Source organism: Callorhinus ursinus, unplaced genomic scaffold (genome assembly GCF_003265705.2).
Source record: "Callorhinus ursinus isolate GAN/ISIS: 27379988/994484 unplaced genomic scaffold, GSC_fseal_2.0 scaffold4, whole genome shotgun sequence".
Classification (NCBI taxonomy): Eukaryota; Metazoa; Chordata; class Mammalia; order Carnivora; family Otariidae; genus Callorhinus; species Callorhinus ursinus.
In genome coordinates this window covers 153,917,302-153,934,328 of record NW_027397066.1, presented here as the reverse complement: position 1 = coordinate 153,934,328, position 17,027 = coordinate 153,917,302, and the positions used below count along the sequence as shown (strand labels likewise).

The window sequence follows — 17,027 nt, the reverse complement described above, 5'->3', positions numbered from 1 at the left end:
ATGTTTTTCTCTTTTTTCAAGATTTTATTTATTTATTTGAGAGAGAGCATGAGCAGGGGGAGGGGCAGAGGGAGAAGCAGACTCCCCACCGATCAGGGAGCCCGACTCGGGGCTGAATCCCGGGACCCTGATAGCATGACCTGAGCCAAAGTCAGACGCTTAACCAACTGAGCCATCCAGGCACCCCTCGTTTGTTTTATTTCTTAAATTCCATATACAAATGAAATCATGTGGTGTTTGTCTTTCTCTGACTGACTTATTTCTCTTAGCATTATACTGTCTACCTCCATCCATGTTTTTGCAAATGGCAAGATTTCATTCTTTTTATGGCTGAATGAGTTTCCATTCCATGTGAGATATATATATATATGTCTATATATATATATCTCACATCTTCTTTATCCATTCATCTATCAATGGATGCTTGGGCTGCTTCCGTTATAAATAACGCTGCAATAAACATCAGGGTGCATATATCCCTTTGAGTTAGTGTTTTTGTATTTTTGGGGTAAATACCCAGTAAGGTGATTACTGAATCATAAGGTTATAGGGTAGCTCTATTTTTAACTTTCTGAGGAGCCTCCATACTGTTTTCCACAGTGGCTGCACCAATTTGCATTCCCAGCAACAGTGCATGAGTGTTCCTTTTTCTCCACATCCTCACCATCACTTACGATTCTTGTATTGTTGATTTTAGCCATCTGACAGGAATGAAGTGATATTTCATTGTGGTTTTGATTTGCATTTCCCTGATGATGAGTGATACTGAGCATCTTCATGTGTCTGTTAGCCATCTGGATGTCTCTTCTGGAGAAATATCTGTTCATGTCTTCTGCCCATTTTAATTGGATTATTCATATTTTGGGTGTTGAGTTTTATACATTCTTTATATATTTCGGATACTAACCCTTTTTCTGTATGTCATTTACAAATATCTTCTCCCATTCTGTAAGTTGCCTTTTAGTTTTGTTGATTGTTTCCTTCACCATGCAGAAGCTTTTTATTTTGATGTAGTCCTAATAGTTTATTTTTGTTTTTGTTTCCCTTACCTCAGGAGACAAATCTATAAAAAGATCATAATAGCTGATGTCAGAGAAATTATTGCCTGTGCTCTCTTCTAGGATTTTTATGGTTTCGGGTCTCACATTTAGGTCTTTAATCCATTTTGAGTTTATTTTTGTGTATGGTGTAAGAAAGAGGTCCGGTTTCATTGTTTTACAAGGAGCTGTCCAGTTTTCCCAACACCATTTGTTGAAGAGACTCTCCTTTTCCCATTGCATATTCTTTCCTCCTTTGTCAAAAATTAATTGGCCATATAATTGTGGGTTTATTTCTGGGTTTTCTGTTCTGTTCCATTGATCTATGTGTCTATTTTTGTGCCAGTATCATACCATTTTGATTACTTTAGCTTTGCGATATTCCCAGTTTTGTTTTTCAAGATTGCTTTGACTATTCAGGGTCTTTCATGATTCCATACAAATTTTAGGATTGTTAATTCTAGTTCTGTAAAAAATGCTGTTGGTATTTTGATAGGGATTGCATTAAATGTGTAGATTGCTTTGGATAGTATAGACATTTTAACAATATTTGTTCTTCCAATCCATGAATATGGAAGGTCTTTCCATTTTTGGGGGTCATCTTCAATTTCTTTCATCAGTGTTTTATGGTTTTCAGAGTATAGGTTTTTCACCTCTTTGGTTAGGTTCATTCCCAGGTATCTTACTGGTTTTGGCACAATTGTAAATGAGATTGATTCCTTAATTTCTCTTTTTGCTGCTTCGTTATTAATGTATAGAAATGCAACAGGGGTGCTTGGGTGGCTCTTGATCTCAGCTCAGGTCTCAGTCTCAGGGTCGTGAGTTCAAGCTCTGCATTGGGCTCCACACCCAGTGTGGCACCTACATTTAAAAAAAAAATGCAGTAGATTTCTATACATTGATTTTGCATCCTGTAACTACTGAATTCATTCCATTTCCTGAAATTTTTAAAGCTCTTTATAAACTTGGTATATTAGCTCTTTATCTGTAATATGTACTGTTAATATTTTCTCCCAGTTTTTTGGTCATGCAAAAGCATTTTATTATCATATAGTCAAATATATCAGTTTTTTTCTTTTATTGCCTCTGGATTTTGAGGCATAGTTTTTTTGTTTGTTTGTTTTTTAAAAATTTATTTATTTGAGAAAGAGAGAGAGAGAGCACAAGTGGGGGAAGAGGCTGAGGGAAAGGGAGAAGCAGGTTCCCCGCTGAGCAGGGAGCCCAGTGTGGGGCTCGATCCCAGGACCCCAAGATCATGACCTGAGCCGAAGGCAGACGCTTAACCCACTGAGCCACCCAGGTGCCCTGAGGCGTAGTTGTAAAAAATCCCCTCAACAGACATCTCCCAGGACTTTGGTTGTCATGATCAGTTTGCACATCCCCCTGCCCCCCACACACTTCCCAGGGCAAAAGTACTGGTTACCTTAATTCTTAAACAGCCACTTGGAAATTTGGCTCACTCTGCCTATTTTGGGCATCTTTCTCCTCCTCATTTACAAAAGACCAGGTCTTGTAAGGAGAAGGAGGTATGAGGTGTCCGGGTAACAAGAACACTCTTCTGAATGAGGGAATCCATCACCTAGGTCTTATTTAAGGAACACATGATCCCAGGGAACCAGTACCAGATCAGCCTTCCCACATGAGACCTACTCCTCCCATGGTCCCTTCCACACCCTGTCGGGTCCTGGATGAGGCAGTGTGTGAGGCAGAGGTCTGTGGCCATCTCCTATCCTCTTGGCTCCCACTTCCTCCTCTCTGCAGGCCCCCAGCTGGGCTGGATGCAGAGTCTTGCAGATTCACCCTTGACCTTGGAGCAAGGGAATTCGGCTTGTGTTACCACTTGCCGGGAAATGGAAGGATGCTGAGCTGGATCAAACAACCGGCTCTTATTCCACCCCAAGGGTTTGAGCAAGGTGTGGAAGAGAACAGGCAGTTGAGCTGGCCTGTGTATCTTTACTGGTTTGTGGGAGATCGTAACATCTCCTTACTCACACCTGTTGGGATATCTCAATTCCTCAGTCACTTGATTCTTACCTCCTTTCCCATTTCTTCTGCTTACTGTCCGGCCACCCGGAGCTCCAGCAGGCTGACTTGGCTTCAAGGGCAGGAGGGGGCCTGGGGTGTGGGGATTGGGGCAGCTGGAGAGGGGTGGGTGTGGCTCCAGGTTCCCACCCCGGGTCTGACCGCACTGGCTCCATCACAGTGAGGTCGGCCACCGGCGACGGAGATGCGTTGTGTGTTACAGAAGAGGAGCTGGCTGGTGACGACGAGGACATGCCGACCTTCCCATGCACACCAGAGGGTAAGGGCCCTGGGGGCTGCCCTCTGATCTCCTTGTCCCCATCCCCAGGCTGGTGACTTATCGCTCCATATGGCTTCAAAATCCTGGCTGTCCTTTCTTCACTACTCCCTGGAGGGTAGAAAGGCAGATTTGCATCATCCTGGGTTATGCCGTGTAGATGATGTCAGAGTTTGACACAAGTGACATCTGTCTCCAGGGCTCCTCCTGAGACCAGTCAGGGACCTCTGCCATCTCCCCCAGGGCCTGTCCTCTAACTGGCCCAGAACTGTCCCCTTCACCATACCCCATGCCACCCAAGTGGCTCATGCCCTTGACCTTCAGGACCCACCTGATGGATAATGGATCATCTCAGAAACCAGTGCCACCTGAACTGTTCCTTAGAGGAGGGTTTCTGGGTGGGTTTCAGGATAGACTAGCATAGCTATTCTCAACCCATGCTGTATATTGTAATCACCCCAGGAAGCCCGTGACCAGCCCTCAGAAATTCTGATTCCTTTTGGTCTGGAGTATGAAAGGGGCATCAGGAGTTTTAAATGTTCCCAGTACTCATAAGGTGCAGCTAAAGTCAAATCTGCCTTAGAAATGTCACAACAGTTTCACAGTTGCATTCCCACTGGACCTTGGCCACCTGGCTTCCTTCTTCTTCCATACCAGGGACCCAGCCGGTGGGCTGGAACCGTTTGTTCCGTTTCCAGGAGAACTCCTTGTCACCTGAGACGTTTGGGGGCTGAGGGGTTTCCCAGGGTGTGTGACTGGTTGGCCCCATACTGAGGAATTCCACAAGAGGAGATCTTTCGAGGCTAAAGCCCAGAATATCCGAGGCACAGTGGGACACATTATACACCCAATGGTGACACAGGCCTGCTGCCCCATGTTGTGGACCATCATAAGGCCAATGTGTCAGGAAGAGGTGTTTCCCTACACCTTGGGCCCACTGATGTTGCCCTAAGAGAGAGGATGGCACTGATGGGGGTGCTCTTTGAAGACCCCAACTCTGGTCTCTTCTACTGCTAAAAGCTCGAGGACCTAGCGAGAACATGGTGAGATGGGCAGACATGAGAATGAGAACAACTCCCTTTCTGAGGCTGGTTTGAGAGGTGATGAGATAGGTTGGAGCGGGAACATGAACCTGGCGCTTCACCTGCAGCCTCAGCCACTGGTCTCCTTTGTCCCCCAGCAGACCGGCCGGGGCCCCGCTGCAGCCGCTGCCAGAAGAACCTGTCTTTGCACACATCGGTGCGGATTCTTTACCTCTTCCTGGCCCTGCTCCTAGTGGCCGTGGCCGTGCTGGCCTCCCTTGGTGAGTGCAGGTGCCCCGCAGCCTCGGGGTAGGCCAGCATCTTTCTGGCTGGGGAATCGTCATACTTGATTCAGACTTCAAAGACGGGCCTCTGATTTCCAGTCCGTAAGTAGTTGTTTGGCTTTGAGCAAGGCCCTTCCCCTCTCGGGACCTCTGTTTTGCTACTGGTAAGATGAGAGGACAGGACCAGCCCCGTGTTTCCCTGTTTCAGCTCCACGTTAGAATCACCTGGGAGCTTTGAAAAAATACTGGTGTGTGGGCCCCACCCCAGGTAATGTACATCCAGGGCTGAGATCCCTGGATCGGGCAATTTCGAAGCCCCCTCCAATGGTCTTGGTGAGTGTTTCTCAAAGTGAGATTGGATGCCTGCTTGCATCAAGGTCACCCTGAGTATTTGTTAAAATGCAAATTCCTGAGTCTCACTTGGACCTCACTTGTTAGAGCGGAGCCCTGCAGGTGAAGGCCAGGGACCTGGAGTGTGGTGGCTGTCGTACACAACACAGCTTGTACGGCTATGGTAGACAACCCAGATGATGGCGCACAGCCAGGTTCGGGCAACCTCTGCCTTCTGAATGCTAATAGATCATGCTAAACAGAGGGAAATGAATTTGACGGCTTCTTGCTGCAGTCCCAAGCCAGTCAGCTTCAGATTGAAAAAATCCAGATGTCTTTACTAAGGGAGGCCAATAGTTTGTTTGTTCCGATGGACTAGACACTGGGGACAAGGCCGGGACACGGGTGAGACAAGTGAGGAATGGGGGCGGCGGTGGGGGTGCCTCGGTCTAGGAGGCACCTGGCCCCGGGCCTGGCTAGAGATATTCAGCAACTGTCTTTCTTGGCTTGAGGACAAGAGGCCGGCATGCTAATGACACTAGACACTAGAATAGACACTCTAGTCCTGTCCCAGCAGGGCTGAAGGTTTTAACTACTCCAACAGAGGCCAAGCACCTACTTTGTACCAGGTGATAGGAACATCAAGGTCCCTCCCATTTCACCATCAGAGAGAGCCGTTCTCCATTTTGTCTGGGGGATTCTAACCCTTCAAAGAGCATTGAAAATACTGACGCCAGAGCTCCTCCCTCCAGATGAGTGAGATCATAATCTCTGGGTAGGACCCTGGCCTTGCTAGTCTATAGAAGTCCCTCGGGCGATTCCGGTGTGCAGCCAGGTTTGAGGACCATTGATTCAAGAACTTTCCAAGCGCCTCACCCCATCCAGCCCTACTTCTTTCTACTAAATCACTTCACGGGGCTTGGCTTCTCAGAAAGGGGCCCAGATCCTGCCAGGCGAGGAGGGGGGAGCTGCTGTCCACCATTATGAGGTAGCAAACTGGACGTCAGGGAACTTCCCAAGTCTGTTCCTGGCCAGGCCTTACAGGGCCTCAGCTCTCCACACCTGCAGGACCATGAATAAAGCTCCGGGAGCCACAGGCTTGAGCCCAGAGCGGAACTCAGGCGCCGACCCGCTTCAGAGGGTGTGGACAGTGATGGGGTGCCCACCAGGCGCCAGGTCCTATCGCATACATGATATCCACGAATCATCTCAACGAGCCCCGAAATGGGAGGCCGACCTCATTCCACATATCTGGGAAGGTGAAATGATTTGCCCTAAGATCCAGAGTGAATGAGCAGAAGATCATAATAATTTGGGAGTGAGGAGTGCATTCGGGGCATCCAGGGAGAACTTTAGGCTTCCTTTTTGTTTTTGCCTCCAGCCTGGGTCTCCCCAGTCCCTAGAGCAGAGCCAACACCATCCTGACCTGGTTGGTAGGTGCTCAATAATATTCGTCAAATGAATGACTAGAGATTTGTGAGTATATATGTGGACAGTCCTAGTCAAGGTATTATGGTCAGGACTGTGAATAAAGTCCAGAGTCTTGAGCAAAATCAGTCTTCCTCATAGGGACTTGGAAAATCCACTTACTTATTTAATTGGGTATCTGTTGCATGCATACTATAAGCCAAGAACTGTGTTAGGCACTGGGCGTATACTGCTTAATAAAACATAAGCCTTGTCTTTTCGGAGCTTATAATCTAGAGCAAGGTTTGGCAAACTTCCTGTAAAGGGCTAGGTAGTAAATATTTTAGGATTTACGGGCCACACATGGTCTTTGTCAAAACCACTCTGCCATCGTAAAGCCAGAGACAATACGTAAATGAATGGAGATGGCTTTGTTCCAACAAAGTGACCCTGGGTTAGATTCGGCATGCAGATCCTGCTTTGCCAACCCTAGGTCTAGAGCAATAACCTATGAACTTTTTTTGACCGTGTACCCCATCAGTAAAAAGTTTGATTTAAAATGCATCAAGGGCGCCTGGGTGGCTCAGTTGTTAAGCGTCTGCCTTCGGCTCGGGTCATGCTCCCGGGGTGCTGGGATCGAGCCCCGCATGGGGCTCCCTGGCTCAGCGGGAAGCCTGCTTCTCCTTCTGCTCCTCCCCCTGCTTGTGTTCCCTCTCTCACTGTCTCTCTCTGTCAAATAAATAAATAAAATCTTTAAGAAAAAATAAAATAAAATACATCAAAAAACTGGATGGGTTGATGAATGGATAAAAAGGTAAACTGGACAGATGTACAAGAAAGTAAATACAGTAAAATGTGGACTATAGAATGTAGACAGCAGATACACTACTACCTACTACCTACCTACAAGTAGGATAGTCACTGTCCAAGCCTTGATTACTGTGTTTGAAAATTTTTATACTTACATAATAGGAAAGAAAAAAATGATAATCTCACACCTGTAAAATATACCTATTTATTTATAAATTATATATGTGTACTTTTTAAGTATACATTAAAAGACATAATTGTGAAAGGATGAGAAAAAAATAAGATCTAAAAAGTAAGGAAAACAGTAAACAAATTAATATGTGATTACAAATCTTGAAATGCACAATGAAGAAATGAACAGGGTGAATTACATGAATGAGCCCTTGGCTATTGGCTTGGACGTAAGACTTTATAAAGCGTTAGGATAGGAATCCAAGTCACTCAGTCTCTCTACACCTCTGTTCCCCCCATCTATATAAGCAATTTTAACTTGGGGAAGGCTCCAATGGAATAATAAATACTATAAACTCTAGGGAACTGTTCCTAGGATCTCTCAACATGTCACTGCTAGTATTTAAGTCTCAACAGCTCTGAGATGTACAATGTTAATTTAAGGCCAGAGATTCCAAAAAAAAAATGGAATTTTGGAGCTGAGAAGAACATTAGAAGTCATCTAGCTTCATACTTTCCTTCTACAGATGATTCAGTCAAGCTGCAGAAAGACTAACTGACTTGCCTGAAGATACCCAACAAATCTGGGGCAAGTGTGGACCAGAAGTTGCATTCCCCAACTCTCCTGTTGGGGCTCTTTCCATCCCCCGGAACTTGCCTTCATAGGCTCTGTGGGGAGCATCTTGTCTACCCCGTCCTCTACTCTCACTTCCCCATCCAGCCAGGCGTTTGCTAGAGAAAGCCAGGGATCCTGCTACTGCCCAGATGTGCTCTAACCCCTGGCCGGCACTGACCCCTGAGAAGCTGGTATAAGCTGGGGTAAAATCTTTCCTAGGGGTCACTTTGGAACCCTGTGTCCAACTTCAAAAATATTAATATCCTTCGACCCATTAATTCTACTTCAAGCAATTTATCCTAAGAGAATAACCATATACACACACCCATCAAATATAAGGATTATTTCTAGGAACAAGTGTTACTCATATTTACGTATCAAGTTTTATTTGTAGGCTCAGAAGGGCCCCCCCCCACCACAAGGGATTTTTATATAATTGCTGAGTCGTTTATATAGAGTATGATACAGACATTAAAATTAATGATCTTAAAAGTGATTTAAACCTCAATAGGAAAACATCCATGACATGATACCAGTGAAGCAAAACGAAAGAAAATAAATGAGATATTCCATACATTCCAGGTTTCTGTTATTGTTTTCTAAAAAAGTATACATATATCCATGTAACTACAGAGTGGTTATGGAGATAAGTAAGAGTCTAAGAGATACACGAAGATATTGATGGCTATTATCTCTCAGTGATAGGATTAAGAATAATTTTTATATTCTTTTTGTGCTTTTTTTTCCCCTTAATTTTCCCTATTCTAGTCTAGCCTGTGGTCAGGTCCTAGTTTTAAAATCTGGAGGGGGATATATATGTACACACACACACACACACACATATATACACACAAGTGTATGTATACATACATGTAAACACTTAAGGGAGATATATAAAGAGATATAGATCTACCTAGATCTATAGATAGATGTAGATATATATTTTTAAGGAATGCATGACGAACTCTGGCCATAAGAAGCATCTTCCCTTACGACCACTGAAAAGCCCCATAGAAGGGTGAACGGTTTTGATGGCAGAGAGGTTGGTAAAAATAACTTCTTAGTAAATGATTGCCGTTTCTCTGAACTAACACCCTGCCCCAGTTTCTCATCTGTTTTCCCATACAGTTTTCAGGAAAGTGGACTCTCTCTCAGAAGACATCTCCCTGGCCCAGGCCATTTATGACAAGAAGCTTATGTCTATGCAGGAAAATCTCCAAGGACTGGGTAAGTGTCCAGCATCCAGGTGTGCTCACGAGTATGAAGGAAGACCAGTATTAATGGGGGAGGGGTAAGTGTCTCCCTCAGGCCATGGTGCCCTGGAGTAGGGCAGCCTTCACCAACCTTCCAGGCACAAGGGAAAGGCAGCTATGGCTCCCTTCCTCCCTGTCCACTCAGAGAGGGCTGCTGCCCTGGGATTCACCCAGCACTGGGGTCAGGGCTTCTGTGAGTGGTACGGATCTAGCCGGAGCCTACAGGTAGAGAAGGAACCCAAAGACACTCCAGTCCTCAGTCATTCTTATGTATCTGAGATTATTATTATTTTTTAAAGATTTATGTATTTATTTGAGAAAGAAAGCGCAAGCGCAAGCAGGGGGAGGGGCAGAGAGAGAGAGAGAGAGACAAGCAGACTCCCCGCTGAGCAGGGAGCCCAACCCAGGGCTTGATCCCAGGGCCCTGAGATCATAACCTGAGCCAAAATCAAGAGTCAGACTCTTAACCGACTGAGCCACCCAGCCACCCAGAAATTAATTTTAAGACCTTCCAAAGCCTCTTGGTAAGTCTACCCTACCCTACCCTACCCTGCCCTACCCTACCCTACCAGTTCATAATCCTCTTTATCTCCTGCTTTAACCAGGGACCTTCTCGTTCTGAGACTGAGACAGAAGGAGCCACAATAGAAAGTGTAGGGGTGGCCTGCCCTGACAGAAAGAGAAACTACTAGCTGAGTGATATTTGGCAAGCCTCTTCTCTGTGCCTCATTTCTTGACTGTCACAGGGAGAAATAATCCCCACACCATCTTTTCCCCATAAGTTTATCGACAACAAATGTAAAAATACTTGGAGAAATACTTAGATAAAGTGAAAATGGGTGGTTCTTGGCAACCTTAGAAAGTTGTGAAGATATATTCTCGAGAATTTGGTGGCGAGATGGAAAAAAATGTCCCCACTTCTACATTTCAGGTCAGAGTAAAGACATTTGGTAAAATAATATTTCATAGAGATGGTAAGGCTTTCCCAAAAAGGATTTCCTAGCAGGCCTAGGATAGGAAGAGGGATTGGGAAGCCACTTGACAATCCATTATGCTCTGAAATAGGTAAAGGAGTAAGTTTTGTCCTATGATCCTTCTGCAACTCAAAATGTTGTCTCTTTCCCCTGAAGATCTGAAAGCCCCAAACAACTGTTCCTTCTGCCACGAGGCTGGGCAGCTGGAGCAAGAGATCAGAAAACTGCAGGAGGAGCTGGAGGGAATTCAGAAGATGCTTCTGGCCCAGGAGGTGCAACTGGACCAGACCTCTCAGACCCACGAGTTGCTCTCCACCACCAGCAGTCAGATCTCCCAGGAGATGGGCAGTTGTTCATTCTCCATCCACCAAGTCAACCAGTCTCTGGGGCTCTTTCTTGCCCAGGTGAGAGGCTGGCAGGCCACCACAGCCGGCCTGGACCTCTCTCTGAAGGACCTCACCCAGGACTGCTATGATGTCAAGGCTACAGTCCACCAGATCAACTTCACCGTGGGGCAGACTTCGGAGTGGATCCACGGGATCCGGCGGAAGACTGACGAGGAGACCCTGACCCTCCAGAAGATTGTCACCGACTGGCAAAACTACACCCGGCTCTTCAGCACCCTGCGCACCACCTCAGCCAAGACCGGAGAAGCGGTCAAGAACATCCAGGCCACCCTGGGGGTCTCCTCCCAGCGCATCAGCCAGAATGCCGAGAGCATGCACGACTTGGTGCTGCAGGTCATGGGCCTGCAGCTGCAGCTGGATAACATCTCGTCCTTCCTGGACGACCACGAAGAGAACATGCACGATCTGCAATACCACACCCGCTATGCCCAGAACCGCACGGTGGAGAGGTTCGAGACACTAGAAGGACGCATGACTTCGCATGAGATCGAGATCAGCACCATCTTCACCAACATCAATGCCACCGACAATCACGTGCACAGCATGCTCAAGTACCTGGACGATGTGCGGCTCTCCTGCACGCTGGGCTTCCACACCCATGCCGAGGAGCTCTACTACCTGAATAAGTCTGTCTCCCTCATGCTGGGCACCACAGACCTGCTCCGGGAGCACTTCAGCCTGCTCAGTGCGCGGCTGGACTTCAATGTCCGCAACCTCTCCATGATCGTGGAGGAGATGAAGGCTGTGGACACGCAGCATGGAGAAATCCTTCAAAACGTCACCATCCTAAGAGGTAAGAGCCAGACTTGGGCCACACCTGCTATGGAGCTCTCAGAGGGCTGTGCTGATCTTGCCCGACACAGAAGTACCTGGTTTCAGGCAAAAGTCTTGGTAGGCTCATGCAATCCTGTAGCTGATGCCTAGGGCAACTGGAAGCTTTAAAACACAGTTGCTCCCCTTTATCTGTGGTTTCAATTTTCTCCTAATGAGGTATCCCCAGAAGGTCAATAGTAGCCTAATGCTATGTCACAACGGCTGCATCCTTCACCTCACTTCATCTCATCGCTTAGGCATTTTATCATCTTAGGTCATCACAAGAAGGGCAAATGCAGTACCATAGATATTTTGAGAGAGAGCAAGACAACATTCACGAAATGCCTAATTTATGTATTAAACTTTATCATAGGTAAGTATATATAGGAAAAAGCAAGCTATATAGGGGGGTCTTGGAACATATCCATCACGGATAAGGGAGGTCTACTGTACCTACAAACCTCTTTTGTAAAGGTGCTATGACTCATAACTTTGCCTGCCATACAAAACTGGATTTTCATACGTGGATTTGTTTGATTGGGTCCACACAGAGATATAGAGAGACCTCATCTTGGAAACTCTGTTTTCTCATTTTCTCCCTTCCACCCCATCACTGGGGTGCTCAGCCACCTGCCGCTTGGGATGTTCATTACTCTGATGTTCTCTTCTTCTCTCATCTCACCCCTGCATTAGTCAGGTTCTCCAGAAAAACAGAACCAATAAGAGAGAGAGAGAGAGAAATTATTTAAAAAATTTTCTCATGTAATTAGGGAGGCTGGCAAGTCCAAAATCTGCTCAACTGATGTTCGAGTTTGAGTCGGAAGGCCAGATGCTGCTGTAGAACAGGAAGAGATGATGGGGAGTTTGAAGGCCATCAGGCAGGAGAATTCTCTTTTACTTATGGGAGGGTCAGTCTTTGGTGCTATTCAGGTCTTCAACTGATTAGATGAGGCCCGCCACATTGAGGAGAACAATCTGCTTTACTCAGTACCAGTTTAAATGTTAGTCTCATCCATAAACACTCCTACAGAGACACCCAGAATAATGTTTGGCCAAATGTCTGGCCACTCGGTGGTCCAGTCAAGTTGACACATAAAATTAACCATCACAAGTCAACTTGGCACCCATACACATCTCCTTAAATAATACTTAATCCCCAAAAGGAGATACTAACAAGGTTACAGTTCTGCCTAATGCTCATGATGCGAGTATCCTGTGTACAACCAAAACCACACTAACCCCTTCCCCAGAAGAGAAGGTAAAATCCTGGAGGGATATTTACCTTTCCCTTTGATATCTCATAATTTATATACTATGACATAAAGTTAACAATACTGTGATATAAAGTCAATATATTTTATGTTTTATGTTACATGACAAGGGGATAAGAGAGGGAAGAAAGCAAAAATACTATATATATGTGTGTATATATATATATATACTTATTTATTTATTTATTTATTTATAACACAACAAGGAAGAAATACTCTTGACAAGGAGTACATGGTCATAGCTGGTATCTATAACTTCCTCCTTCCACTACCCATCTGTATTTTCTTTTCCCTTGGCAAGCACCTCAGCTGGTTGTTATTCTTTACCTGGTAGGGTGATCCAAACCTTCATTCCCAATCTAGGGTCCTTCTTAGATTAGATCGGGCCATTGTAGTTTTCCACTGAATTTATTTCAGGGCATGGTAGCACCGAGAGACACTCTTCGGGATCTTCTGAATTCCAGACATGCTCTCCCTTACCTCCGTTTTAGAGTAGTGGTCCAGTTTCTCCTTGGTAGTCAGGATCAGTCACCTCAGTCAGCACAATAACTTCTTCTTTGCCTATTAATTCAGAGGCGTGAGAAGCCCAAAGTGACTAGGCAGCAGTCTTAACTTCCAGTTCAATGGAGTCATTGTTGTATCTCCTGGCAGAAACATTCCTTCCTTTGGAACAAAGATCTCTAAGCCAGCAGAGCATGAGATTGTGGGAATAAGAAGCAAACATTTTGCTAGTGGGTCACTAGGGGTGATAGTGGGTGGTGTCTTTCCCATCTCCACCCCTTGATCCCAGTTCCAGTGAATCCTGGCTATCAGAGGAACAGCACCATATATACTGGATACTGATTCAGACCATATACAGCCCTGCAAGATATGGCCACCTAGCTATAGCCCTGGAACTGGGTCTTCAAAGGCCATTTCAATCTTCTGTCAAGCCAGCTGTTTCAAGATTGTGGGGACCATGGTAACACCAGGGAATTCCATGATCATGGGCCCATTGTTGAACTTCATTTGCTGTGAAGTGATTTCCTTGATCAGAAGCAATGCTACACTGGAATACCATGGAATACCACGATGGTGGATAATGCATTCTGCATGGTATTTTTTGGCACAAGCACTTCATGCAGGGAAGGCAAATGCATATCCAGAGTAAGTTTCTAATCCATCAGGAACAAAACATTGCCCCTTCCATGATGGAAGTGGTCCAGTGTAATTAACCTGCCACCAGGTAGCTGGCTGATCACCCTGTGGAATGGTGCCATATACTGGGGATTTGTTGGTGGTCTCTGCAGTTGAAGATTAGGCACTTGGCAGTAGCCATAGCCAGGTTGGCCTTGGTGACTGGAAGTCCATGTCGCTGACCCCATGCACAAAATCCATCCCTGTCATCGTGGCCACTTTGTTCATGAGCCCACTGGGTGGTGACAGGGGTGACAGAAGGCTGACTGGTATCCCACAGAATAAGTCATGCTATATCTACTTGACTATTAGAATCCTCCTCTGCTGAGCTCACCTTTTGGAGAACATTCACAGAGGACACAAATGTCTTCACATTTTTTTTGCCCCTACAGAGAGGACTCGCCACATACCTCTTCCCCAAAATTTCTTGTGACCAGTTTTCCAATTGTGTTTCTTCTAAGTCCCTGACCATCCAGCCAAACCATTGGCCACAGCCCATGAAGCAGGTTATAATCACACATCTGATAATTTCTTCTTCCGAGCAAGCACGATGGCCAGGTACACTGCCAGAAGTTCTGCCCATTGGGAAGGTGTTCAGTCACCACTGTCCTTCAGGGAAGTCCCTTCAAGTTGTAATGTAGCACCTGTCCACTTTCAAGTGATGCCTGCATATCATGCAGAACCAATTGTAAACTAGGTCAGAATCTTCTCTTCCTCTGTCAGCTGGTCATTGGTAACTCCCCATAATACCGTAGGTGCAGGCTAGGAGAGGAGGTAGTATAGTAGGAGTGGGGACCATGGGTATTTGGGCCACTTTATCCTGTAACTTACTTGTGCATTCAGGGCCTACTCAGGCCTGATTACATATATACCACTTCCATTGGATTATGGAATGTGGCTCTCTATGCCCAGCTTTATAACTTGGTGGGTCAGAAAGTACCCAGTTCAAGATGGGCAGCTCAGGTCTCATGGTAACTAGATGGTCCTTGGCTAGCATCTAGTCTCTACCCAAGCCCTATAATAGCCCAAGAGCTGTTTCTCAAAAGGAGGGTAGTGATCCACAGAGGATGGCATGGCTTTGCTCCAAAATCCTAAGGGTCTATAGTGCAGTTCACTTATAGGGATCTGCCAAATGCCCTAAACATCCCTATCTGCCACCACCACTTTAAGCACCATTGGGTCTGCTGGATCATATGGCCCAAGTGGCAAAGCAGCTTAACCAGCAGTCTGGACCTGTTTCAGAGCCTTCTCTTGTCCTGGGTCCCACTCAAAACCAGCATGCTTTGAGATCACTCAGTAAATGGGCTGGAGTAGCACACCCAAGTGAGGAATGTGTATGTTGCCTCCAAAATCCAAAGAGGCCCACTAGGTGTGCCTCTTTTTTAATTGTAGGAGGGGCCCAAATGGAACAGGTTATTCTTCACCTTAGAAGGGATATCTCAACATGCCCACATCACTGGACCACTAAAAATTTCACTGAGGTAAAAGGCCCTTGAATTTTTTTTTTAAATTTATTTGAGAGAGACAGAGAGAGAGAGAGAGCTTGAGTGGAGAGAGGGAGAAGGGGGCTCCCTGCTCAGCAGGGAGCCCAATGCAGGGCTCCATCCCAGGAACCTGAGATCATGACCTGAGCCGAAGGCAGACACTTAACGACTGAGCCACCCAGGCGCCCCAAAGACCCTTGAATTTTTGTCGTATTTATGTCCCCTGCTCTGACACATAAATGTCTCACAAAGAGCGAGCTACTACTTACTTGCTCGCTAGGTTCAATCAGTATAATATCATCAATGTAGTGCAGAGGAGAACAAGTTCCCTATGAACTGAAGTATGACATAGAGCTGGAGCATTGAGATCCCCTGAGGCAGGACAGTGACGGTGTATTGCTGGTCTTGCCAGCTGGAAGCAAACTGCTTGTGGTGGGCCTTATGAACAGGTATGGACAAAAAAGCATTTCCCAAATAAATAGCTGCATCCGGGGGATGTGTTAATTTTCTCACGCAATGAAGCTGCCTCTGGTACAGCAGCTACAGTTGGAATCCCAACCTGGTTCAGCTTAGGAAAATCCACTGTCATTCGCCAAGGTCCACCTGTCCTCTGCACTGGCCAAATTGGCAAATTTCAAGTTCTTGGTGGGGGCACTAATCTCTGTAGTCCCTCCAGGAATGCAGGATTGCATTCAGTTAACTATTTTCCTAGATAGAGTCAGTGCCTCTTGGCCTTTTCCACCATAATACCCCTTACTCAACAGATCAGGGAACCAATGTGAGATTCTGCCAGCTTCTTAGTATGTCTGTTCCAGTTATGCATTCCAGAACTGGGAAAACAACTACAGGGTGGATTCAGGGACCCACTGGGCCTCCTGTGAGATGGACCTCAGTTAAAACCCCATTGATTACCTGACCTCCATAAGCCCCTACTCTGACTGGAGGACCGCAGTGGTGTTTGGGTCTCCTGGAATCGGTGTCCGCTCAGAGCCAGTGTCTAACAGTCCCCGAAAGGGATGATTACTTTTCCCCAGTGTACAGTTATCCTGGTAGAAAGCTGTAGGTCCTTTTGGGGAAGGCTGGGAAGATTAACAGTATAAATATTTGGTGTATACTGGGGTCCTTTCTCAAGGGTGCCCAGCTTCCCTTTCATTTAAGTCATTCTGGGTTTGTAAACAGGCTCAAGTCCGAGGAGAAGCCATGACTGTTTTTATAATTCAGATTAGATTTTTGTTCACTTGACCTAGAACTTCTCTGCTTGTTCAGAACAAGTAAGAATTTTGTAGGCTTCTTATCTATTTCACTTCTAGGCACACTATGACCAACTAACCAACGCCACGGGTCTGTGCGTGTCAGCCTATCCCCATCACTGCATTGACTCTGCTATTATGGTATCCATGCTCTCCTTGCCTTAGGCAGTTGAGTGCCACCATTAGGTATCTGCCACCCCAGGACCCAATTATTCTCATTGTGGTTAGGTTTCCCAGTTGAGTGACTGCAGCTCTCCCTGCAAGGTCTGGCCTACAGTGATCACAGAGCTCTTCAAGGATTCTAAGACTCTCCTCACAGATTTATTTCTCACAGTCGTGGTGAAAGGCATGTCTTCTGGACCTTCCCAGGGCAGGTGAGGGGGTCTCGGATGACAAACCCACTCCAACATCCCACCTTCCCTG

At 46.1% G+C, this 17,027-nt stretch overlaps 1 protein-coding gene across 8 annotated transcripts in view; it reads left to right on the top strand.

The window, feature by feature from the left end:
* The window catches only part of SCARA3 (scavenger receptor class A member 3), a 53,761-nt gene that overhangs the window by 20,043 nt on the left and 16,691 nt on the right, over positions 1-17,027 (top strand). For 6 of the 8 annotated variants that reach the window (XR_012378101.1, XM_073892561.1, XM_073892558.1 and 3 more), the window contains 4 exons: positions 3,241-3,339; positions 4,520-4,639; positions 9,105-9,203; positions 10,360-11,403. Coding sequence is in view for 7 of the 8 variants with exons in the window: in XM_073892561.1 (XP_073748662.1) it covers positions 3,241-3,339; positions 4,520-4,639; positions 9,105-9,203; positions 10,360-11,403 (1,362 nt within the window). In the remaining variant the exon portion in view is untranslated. The remainder of the gene's footprint in view (positions 1-3,240; positions 3,340-4,519; positions 4,640-9,104; positions 9,204-10,359; positions 11,404-17,027) is intronic. The other 2 variants (XM_073892559.1, XM_025873908.2) reach the window with 1 other exon arrangement.